Source organism: Salvelinus fontinalis, unplaced genomic scaffold, assembly GCF_029448725.1.
Source record: "Salvelinus fontinalis isolate EN_2023a unplaced genomic scaffold, ASM2944872v1 scaffold_0120, whole genome shotgun sequence".
NCBI classification, from domain to species: domain Eukaryota; kingdom Metazoa; phylum Chordata; class Actinopteri; order Salmoniformes; family Salmonidae; genus Salvelinus; species Salvelinus fontinalis.
Window position 1 is genome coordinate 129,500 of NW_026600329.1, and position 10,501 is coordinate 140,000.

At 47.5% G+C, this 10,501-nt stretch overlaps 1 protein-coding gene across 2 annotated transcripts in view; it reads left to right on the forward strand.

Annotated features, from left to right (window-relative positions):
* Positions 1 to 3,264: 3,264 nt before the first annotated feature.
* LOC129843337 (DENN domain-containing protein 1B-like) overlaps positions 3,265 to 10,501 on the forward strand; it is a 37,691-nt gene continuing 30,454 nt past the window's right edge. The window contains exons 1-2 of one of the 2 annotated variants that reach the window (XM_055911974.1): positions 3,265 to 3,841; positions 9,486 to 9,550. In XM_055911974.1, the coding sequence (XP_055767949.1) occupies positions 3,825 to 3,841; positions 9,486 to 9,550 (82 nt within the window). In that variant the 5' untranslated portion in view covers positions 3,265 to 3,824. The remainder of the gene's footprint in view (positions 3,842 to 9,485; positions 9,551 to 10,501) is intronic. The other variant, XM_055911975.1, reaches the window with a different exon arrangement.

Sequence of the window (10,501 nt, forward strand, 5' to 3'; positions counted from 1 at the left end):
AGGACCAGCCAGAGCCGTCCAGCCATGACCAGCCAGAGCCGTCCTGCCATGACCAGCCAGAGCCGTCCTGCCATGACCAGCCAGAACCGTCCTGCCATGACCAGCCAGAGCCGTCCTGCCATGACCAGCCAGAGCCGTCCAGCCAGGACCTGCCAGAGCCGTCCAGCCGGGACCTGCCAGAGCCGTCCAGCCGGGACCTGCCAGAGCCGTCCAGCCGGGACCTGCCAGAGCCGTCCAGCCGGGACCTGCCAGAGCCGTCCATCCGGGACCTGCCAGAGCCGTCCATCCGGGACCTGCCAGAGCCGTCCAGCCGGGACCTGCCAGAGCCGTCCAGCCGGGACCTGCCAGAGCCGTCCAGCCGGGACCTGCCAGAGCCGTCCAGCCGGGACCTGCCAGAGTCCCTCAGCCGGGACCTGCCATAGTCCCTCAGCCGGGACCTGCCAGAGTCCCTCAGCCGGGACCTGCCAGAGTCTCTCAGCCGGGATCTGCCAGAGTCTCTCAGCCGGGACCTGCCGCCCCTTGTCCCGGTGCTGCCCCTTATCCCGGTGCTGCCCCTTATCCCGGTGCTGCCCCTTATCCCGGTGCTGCCCCTTGTCCCGGTGCTGCCCCTTGTCCCGGTGCTGCCCCTTGTCCCGGTGCTGCCCCTTGTCCCGGTGCTGCCCCTTGTCCCGGTGCTGCCCCTTATCCCGGTGCTGCCCCTTATCCCGGTGCTGGCCTTTCATTTAGGGGGTTTTAGTTGGAGGGTGAGCATTGGGAGGGGAATACAGAAGCGGGGAGTGACTATGGTGGTGTGGGGACAGCGTCCGGAGCCTGAGCCACCACCGTGGTCAGATACCCACCCAGAACCTCCCCTGGACTTTGTGCTGGTGCGCCCGGCGTTCGCACCTTGAGGGGGGGGTTCTGTCACGTTCCTGACCTGTTTTCTGTTGTTTTTGTATGTGTGTGATGGTCAGGGCGTGAGTTTTGGGTGGGCAGTCTATGTTTTCTGTTTCTATGTTGGTTTTGGATTGCCTGGTATGGCTCTTAATTAGAGGCAGGTGTTTTGCGTTTTCCTCTAATTGAGAGTCATATTTAGGTAGGGTGTTCTCACTGTTTGTTTGTGGGTGATTGTCTCCTGTGTCGTCGATGTCTGTACCATACGGGACTGTTTGGCTGTTCGTTCGTTTGATGTAGTCTGTTCCTGTCCGTGAGTTCTACGTGTAGTTATGTAAAGTTCATGTTCAGATTTCGTCTACGTCGTTTTCTTATTTTGTTAGTTTTGTAAGTGTTTTGTTTTCGTTTTGCCGTCCTATTCAATAAAAGATGGCTTATTTTCCTACTGCTGCGTATTGGTCCACTGATCCTTCTCTCCTCTCCTCGTCCGAGGAAGAGGAGGACAACAGCCCTTACACAACGTAAACAACTGGTGTAGACTAACAGTGACATGCTGACTTACAGGTCCTTCGCAACGACGCAGAGAGAAAGAAAATAGAGAAATAATAGAAAAGTTAAACACGTAATAATACATGTAATAATAGATACATAATGAGTCATGATGCATGTCTATAAATGTCTAAGGCTGGGATTCAATCTGAAGTCAGCTTAAAGCTACTGCGGCTTTTAAAAGACAATTTCCGTTTTCGCCGACATATGCAGTGGTTGCTGTGAAAGGGAACATTGTCTTTAAAAGCTTTAATAGCCTCCCTACAACCAGCGAACGGTTTGAATCTGGCTATAAGTGAAAATCGGACGTTTGGAAGTCTGGTTTTATAGTCCAATCCACCTGTCTCAGTCAGTTACACTTAACAACCACACGGTGGCAGTACTACACATGTTATTGTGTGTTGTGTTAAAGAGTAGACTTCTACAGTGGTTCTCAAACCTCTCGTCTGGGACTCCCAGACGTTTCGACATTTTGTTGCAGCCCTGAACTAGCTCACCTGAATCACCTAGTCAAGGGGGTCTTTCGAGTGGTCAGGGGAAAGCAACCGACTGAACACGAAAGTCGGACACTCATGTGGCTCAGTGCAACGGTGTTGCCATTGTTTATAATAATTGTTCTTTATAATGGCGAATCATATCACACACTCACAAACTGAAAATATATGTGTGTATATTATACAATCAATTGGTGATCAGAAAGAGACTCAAACATCCCGTTCATTTGTACATGTTTCCTGTATATGTTGTTCCTGCTTCTGTTGCGTCTTCTGTCCCGTTCACCTGGTTCAAACAAAAACAGACGCCTGATTGGTCGACAACAGAGACTCCCACAATGCAGGCGATGGCTGCAGGATGAAGTTGGTGAAGAGCGGTTTGAGAAACCACTGGACTACAGTACCTCTAACAAGAAGCTTTATCGTGGATTCTGACCCCTTTAGTCTGCATTTAGCAGCTACTACAGTTATACACACATTCAGTACACAGCAGGTTGTGTGGCTCGTGCAGGAATCAAACCTCCAACCTTGGTGTTGCTAGAGCCATACAGTATCAGAGAAAGAGGGAGAGGAGAGAGAGAGAGAGGGGGGGGCAGTAGAGAAGAGAGAGAGAGAGGGCAGGAGAGGAGAGAGAGAAAGGGCAGGAGAGGAGAGCGAGAGAGAGGGCAGGAGAGGTGAGAGAGGGCAGGAGAGGTGAGAGAGAGGGCAGAAAAGGAGAGAGAGAGAGGGCGAGAGAATGAGAGAGGAGAGAGAGAGAGAGAGAGGGCAAGAGAGGAGAGAGAGAGAGAGGGAGAGAGAGACAGATAGAGAGAGAGAGAGGGCAGGAGAGGAGAGAGAGAGAGGGCAGGGGAGGTGAGAGAGGGCAGAAAAGGAGAGAGAGAGAAGGAGAGCGAATGAGAGAGAGAGGGAGAGACAGTCCATGCAGTACTACAATCAACAGAATGATCATAACATGGTTGTGAAGGGACTGCTGTCTGTGTCCCAAATGGCACCCTATTCCCTATGGGCCCTCTGGTCAAAAGTAGTGCACTAGATAGGGAATAGGGTGCCATTTGGGACATACGGTATATAACCATTGACATTGAGTGGAACGACGAGTTTAGTCAGATTTTATAAAAATGAAGGGGGAGGGGTGATGATGACACCAAACAGGAAGTACAGGCTAGGCTACTGACCATTACTACTTCCTCTAAACGTGACTACAGTGTGAAGTCAATGGTGAGAGATGGGGTGGCAGAGGGAGTGAAAGAAAGAATGGGAGGAGAGAGAGAGACAGAGAGAGATGAAGAGAGAGAGAGAGAGAGAGAGAGAGAGAGAGAGAGAGACGAAGAGAGACAGAGAGAAAAAGAAAGACGGAGAGAGAGAGAGAGAGAAAGACGGAGAGAGAGAGAGAGAGAAAGAGAAAGAGAGAGAGAAACAGAGAGAGAGAGAGAGGGAGAGAGAAAGAGAGACACAGAGAGAGAGAGAAACAGAGAGAGAGGGAGAGAGCGAGAGAAAGGAACACAGACAGAGATGACCGAAAGGGACAGAGGTGAGTTGATAGAGAACTGAAAAGGAGAGGGAGAAAGAGGGAGAGGGAGGAAGAGAGAGAGAGAGAGAGAGAGAGAGAGAGAGAGAGAGAGAGAGAGAGAGAGAGAGAGAGAGAGAGAGAGAGAGAGAGAGAGAGAGAGAGAGAGCAACGTAATCGGCCACAGACCACGCGCACACGCACACAGATATCAGGAAGTAATCTGTTCCGTGCTGACTGTGCAGGGTGCTGTCTTGTATGTAAGCAGAAGAGTGTGCAGCGTACGTCAGCGTGTGTGTCTGCCAACAACAGGTTGCAAGTATGACCCTCTCACTCTGAACCTAAGGATCTCTGACCCCACTGGACAGACACATGGACACACAGCTACACGGACCAACACCATGGGCTCAAGATTAAAGTAAGTCTAACGTCTCTCTATTTTCTCTCAATCTCTCTCCTCTCTCCTCTCTGTTATTGCGGCTTCTATCACTTCCTCTCTCTCGGCTGCACAGGAAGCATGTTTGCACAGTTGCCTGCGGTAACACTGTAGCCGTCGGCATTGTGATGGGACTAGTAGCCGTATTCAAAGAAGAATCAAGGCCTCACTTGTATTCTTCCACTACTTATTCTCTGTTGACCTGAATACGTTCTCCTTGCACAGTTTGTTGAATACTACTGTCTTTAACGTTGATTATTCACTTCTACTTTTAAAGTTGATACTTTTCATTGTCAGTTATCTGGTAGTAGAGACAGGATAGAGGCCGCTACATGACACAACCAGACAGTCAGTCCTCAGCCCTGGTCCTTCCTCCTATGTTCCCTGTACATATTACTGGTGAGGTGGGATGTTCTTGTTGTGATTTTACATTTCAGCAGGCACTCTCATCCAGAACGACTTACAGGAGCAATTAGGGTTAAGTGACTTGCTCAAGGGCACGTCGTCAGATCTTTTACCTTGTCAGCGAGGGGATTCAAACCAGTGATCTTTCGGTTACGGGCCCAACGCTCTTAACCGCCAGGCTACCTACCACCTAGATGTGTTCCTGCTCTTGTTCCTACTGTGATGTGTTCTGATCTTGTTCCTACTGTGATGTGTTCTGCTCTTGTTCCTACTGTGATGTGTTCTGCTCTTGTTCCTACTGTGATGTGTTCTGCTCTTGTTCCTACTGTGATGTGTTCTGCTCTTGTTCCTACTGTGATGTGTTCTGCTCTTGTTCCTACTGTGATGTGTTCTGATCTTGTTCCTACTGTGATGTGTTCTGCTCTTGTTCCTACTGTGATGTGTTCTGCTCTTGTTCCTACTGTGATGTGTTCTGCTCTTGTTCCTACTGTGATGTGTTCTGATCTTGTTCCTACTGTGATGTGTTCTGATCTTGTTCCTACTGTGATGTGTTCTGCTCTTGTTCCTACTGTGATGTGTTCTGCTCTTGTTCCTACTTTGATGTGTTCTGATCTTGTTCCTACTGTGATGTGTTCTGCTCTTGTTCCTACTGTGATGTGTTCTGATCTTGTTCCTACTGTGATGTGTTCTGTTCCTACTGTGATGTGTTCTGCTCTTGTTCCTACTGTGATGTGTTCTGCTCTTGTTCCTACTGTGATGTGTTCTGTTCCTACTGTGATGTGTTCTGATCTTGTTCCTACTGTGATGTGTTCTGTTCCTACTGTGATGTGTTCTGCTCTTGTTCCTACTGTGATGTGTTCTGCTCTTGTTCCTACTGTGATGTGTTCTGATCTTGTTCCTACTGTGATGTGTTCTGCTCTTGTTCCTACTGTGATGTGTTCTGATCTTGTTCCTACTGTGATGTGTTCTGATCTTGTTCCTACTGTGATGTGTTCTGCTCTTGTTCCTACTGTGATGTGTTCTGCTCTTGTTCCTACTGTGATGTGTTCTGTTCCTACTGTGATGTGTGCTGCTCTTGTTCCTACTGTGATGTGTTCTGCTCTTGTTCCTACTGTGATGTGTTCAGCTCTTGTTCCTACTGTGATGTGTTCTGCTCTTGTTCCTACTGTGATGTGTTCTGCTCTTGTTCCTACTGTGATGTGTTCTGCTCTTGTTCCTACTGTGATGTGTTCTGATCTTGTTCCTACTGTGATGTGTTCTGATCTTGTTCCTACTGTGATGTGTTCTGCTCTTGTTCCTACTGTGATGTGTTCTGACCTTGTTCCTACTGTGATGTGTTCTGTTCCTACTGTGATGTGTTCTGCTCTTGTTCCTACTGTGATGTGTTCTGCTCTTGTTCCTACTGTGATGTGTTCTGTTCCTACTGTGATGTGTTCTGATCTTGTTCCTACTGTGATGTGTTCTGATCTTGTTCCTACTGTGATGTGTTCTGCTCTTGTTCCTACTGTGATGTGTTCTGCTCTTGTTCCTACTGTGATGTGTTCTGCTCTTGTTCCTACTGTGATGTGTTCTGCTCTTGTTCCTACTGTGATGTGTTCTGCTCTTGTTCCTACTGTGATGTGTTCTGCTCTTGTTCCTACTGTGATGTGTTCTGACCTTGTTCCTACTGTGATGTGTTCTGTTCCTACTGTGATGTGTTCTGCTCTTGTTCCTACTGTGATGTGTTCTGCTCTTGTTCCTACTGTGATGTGTTCTGTTCCTACTGTGATGTGTTCTGATCTTGTTCCTACTGTGATGTGTTCTGATCTTGTTCCTACTGTGATGTGTTCTGCTCTTGTTCCTACTGTGATGTGTTCTGCTCTTGTTCCTACTGTGATGTGTTCTGCTCTTGTTCCTACTGTGATGTGTTCTGCTCTTGTTCCTACTGTGATGTGTTCTGCTCTTGTTCCTACTGTGATGTGTTCTGATCTTGTTCCTACTGTGATGTGTTCTGCTCTTGTTCCTACTGTGATGTGTTCTGATCTTGTTCCTACTGTGATGTGTTCTGCTCTTGTTCCTACTGTGATGTGTTCTGCTCTTGTTACTACTGTGATGTGTTCTGCTCTTGTTCCTACTGTGATGTGTTCTGCTCTTGTTCCTACTGTGATGTGTTCTGCTCTTGTTCCTACTGTGATGTGTTCTGATCTTGTTCCTACTGTGATGTGTTCTGCTCTTGTTCCGACTGTGATGTGTTCTGCTCTTGTTCCTACTGTGATGTGTTCTGTTCCTACTGTGATGTGTTCTGCTCTTGTTCCTACTGTGATGTGTTCTGATCTTGTTCCTACTGTGATGTGTTCTGCTCTTGTTCCTACTGTGATGTGTTCTGCTCTTGTTCCTACTGTGATGTGTTCTGATCTTGTTCCTACTGTGATGTGTTCTGCTCTTGTTCCTACTGTGATGTGTTCTGTTCCTACTGTGATGTGTTCTGCTCTTGTTCCTACTGTGATGTGTTCTGCTCTTGTTCCTACTGTGATGTGTTCTGTTCCTACTGTGATGTGTTCTGATCTTGTTCCTACTGTGATGTGTTCTGATCTTGTTCCTACTGTGATGTGTTCTGCTCTTGTTCCTACTGTGATGTGTTCTGCTCTTGTTCCTACTGTGATGTGTTCTGATCTTGTTCCTACTGTGATGTGTTCTGCTCTTGTTCCTACTGTGATGTGTTCTGCTCTTGTTCCTACTGTGATGTGTTCTGCTCTTGTTCCTACTGTGATGTGTTCTGATCTTGTTCCTACTGTGATGTGTTCTGCTCTTGTTCCGACTGTGATGTGTTCTGCTCTTGTTCCTACTGTGATGTGTTCTGTTCCTACTGTGATGTGTTCTGCTCTTGTTCCTACTGTGATGTGTTCTGATCTTGTTCCTACTGTGATGTGTTCTGCTCTTGTTCCTACTGTGATGTGTTCTGCTCTTGTTCCTACTGTGATGTGTTCTGATCTTGTTCCTACTGTGATGTGTTCTGCTCTTGTTCCTACTGTGATGTGTTCTGTTCCTACTGTGATGTGTTCTGCTGTACTTCTTTGTGTCATTTCGTCAAGTAAATGGTCCTTTAGTCAAATGACTGTAAAGGAGGATCTAGTGCAATACTCTCCATCTCCCTCTCATCCAGTGGCTTTTTGGAAGAACAATACGTACTGGACTGTAATGAGAGAGAGAGAGGGGGAGAGAGAGAGGTAGAGAGAGAGAGACGGAGATATAGAGAGACGGAGAGAGAGAGAGAGAGAGAGAGAGAGAGAGAGAGAGAGAGAGAGAGATGGAGAGAGGGAGAGAGAGAGAGAGACGGGGAGATAGAGAGAGAGACGGGGAGACGGAGAGATAGAGAGAGAGAGCGAGAGAGAGATATAGAGAGAGGGATAGAGAGAGAGAGACAGAGATATAGAGGGAGAGAGAGAGAGAGAGAGAGAGAGAGAGAGAGAGAGAGAGAGAGAGAGAGAGAGAGAGAGAGAGAGAGAGAGAGAGCGATAGAGAGAGAGAGAGAGAGAGAGAGAGAGAGAGAGAGAGAGAGAGAGAGAGAGAGCGATAGAGAGAGAGAGAGAGAGAGAGAGAGAGAGAGAGAGAGAGAGAGAGAGAGAGAGAGAGAGAGAGAGAGAGAGAGAGAGAGAGAGAGAGAGAGAGAATGTGAGGGAATTCTGGTCCTCTATTCATAAAGCATCTCAGAATAGGAGTGCTGATCTGGGATCAGGCCCCCCCTCTTATTCATTATGACCTCAAAGGCAAAAACTAATTGTTGAGCAGCACTTCATGAATACAGGCCGTAGAGCAGTGACAGGCAAAGACGTTTATGAGGTCAAATAAAGTCATGTGCCAGTATACTAGAACCATATGGCTGTAAACAGTATATCCTTTAACACAGTGATTCCCCAACCTCTCCTCCATTATCACAGTGATGCCCCCAACCTCTCCTCCATTATCACAGTGATTCCCCCAACCTCTCCTCCATTATCACAGTGATTCCCAAATCCTCTCCTCCATTAACACAGTGATTCCCCCAACCTCTCCTCCATTATCACAGTGATGCCTCCAATCTCTCCTCTATTAACACAGTGATTCCCCAACCTCGCCTCCATTATCACAGTGATTCCCCCAACCTCTCCTCAATTATCACAGTGATGCCCCCAATCTCTCCTCCATTAACACAGTGATTCCCCAACCTCTCCTCCATTATCACAGTGATTCCCCCAACCTCTCCTCCAGTATCACAGTGATTCCCCAACCCCTCCTCCATTATCACAGTGATTCCCTCAACCTCTCCTCTACTATCTCAGTGATTCCCCCAACCTCTCCTCCATTATCACAGTGATTCCCTCAACCTCTCCTCTAGTATCTCAGTGATTCCCCCAACCTCTCCTCCATTATCACAGTGATTCCCCAATCTCTCCTCTCGTATCACAGTGATTCCCCAACCTCTCCTATAGTATCACAGTGATTCCCCAACCTCTCCTATAGTATCACAGTGATTCCCCAACCTCTCCTCTAGTATCACAGTGATTCCCCCAACCTCTCCTATAGTATCACAGTGATTCCCCAACCTCTCCTATAGTATCACAGTGATTCCCCAACCTCTCCTATAGTATCACAGTGATTCCCCAACCTCTCCTCTCGTATCACAGTGATTCCCCAACCTCTCCTATAGTATCACAGTGATTCCCCAACCTCTCCTATAGTATCACAGTGATTCCCCAACCTCTCCTATAGTATCACAGTGATTCCCCAACCTCTCTTCCATTATCACAGTGATTCCCCAACCTCTCCTCCTCTATCATAGTGATTCCCCCAACCTCTCCTCTTTCACAGTGGAGGAGAAGTACTGGAGGAGAGGTACTGGAGGAGAAGTACTGGAGGAGAAGTACTGGAGGAGAAGTACTGGAGGAGAGGTACTGGAGGAGAGGTACTGGAGGAGAGGTACTGGAGGAGAAGTACTGGAGGAGAGGTACTGGAGGAGAGGTACTGGAGGAGAGGTACTGGAGGAGAGGTACTGGAGGAGAGGTACTGGAGGAGAAGTACTGGAGGAGAGGTACTGGAGGAGAGGTACTGGAGGAGAAGTACTGGAGGAGAAGTACTGGAGGAGAGGTACTGGAGGAGAAGTACTGGAGGAGAGGTACTGGAGGAGAGGTACTGGAGGAGTGGTTTGGGAAACACTACTCTGTCACTACTGTTCATGTCATGGTGTTGTTGTGTGTTTCTTCAGAGAAAACCCTGACAGGACCTTCTACTGGTTCTTTGAGGCATCTTGTCCAATCGCAAGAGACAAAGGTGAGTTTTTAGACACACACACAGACACGTATGTATAAACAGGCACAGATGCAACTGCACACAGGAGCAAACACACACACACACACACACACACACACACACACACACACACACACACAAACACACATATATAGTTGAAGTCGGAAGTTTACATACACCTTAGCCAAATACATTTAAACTCTGTTTTTACAATTCCTGACATTGAATCCTAGTAAAGAAATTCCCTGTCTTAGGTCAGTTAGGACCACTTTATTTTAAGAATGTGAAATGTCAGAATAATAGTAGAGAGAATAATTAATTTCAGCTTTTATTTCTTTCATCACATCCCCAGTGGGTCAGAAGTTTACATACACTCAATTAGTGTTTGGTAGCATTGCCTTTAAATTGTTTAACTTGGGTCAAACGTGTCGGGTAGCCTTCCACAAGCTTCCCACAATAAATTGGGTGAATTTTGGCCCATTCCTCCTGACAGAGCTGGTGTAACTGAGTCAGGTTCGTAGGCCTCCTTGCTCTCACACGCTTTTTCAGTTCTGCCCACACATGTTCTATACGATTGAGGTCAGGGCTTTGTGATGGCACTCCAATACCTTGACTTTGTTGTCCTTCAGCTGTTTTGCCACAACTTTGGAAGTATGCTTGGGGTCATTGTCCATTTGGAAGACCCATTTGCGATCAAGCTGTAACTTCCTGACTGATGTCTTGAGATGTTGCTTCAATATATCCACATAATTTTCTTACCTCATGATGCCATCTATTTTGTGAAGTGCACCAGTCCCTCCTGCAGCAAAGCACCTCCACAACATGATGCTGCCACCCCCGTGCTTCACGGTTGGGATGGAGTTCTTCGGCTTGCAAGCCTCCCCCTGTTTCCTCCAAATATATTGGTCACTATGGCCAAACAGTTAGATTTTGGTTTCATCAGACCAGAGGACATTTCTCCAAAAAGTATGA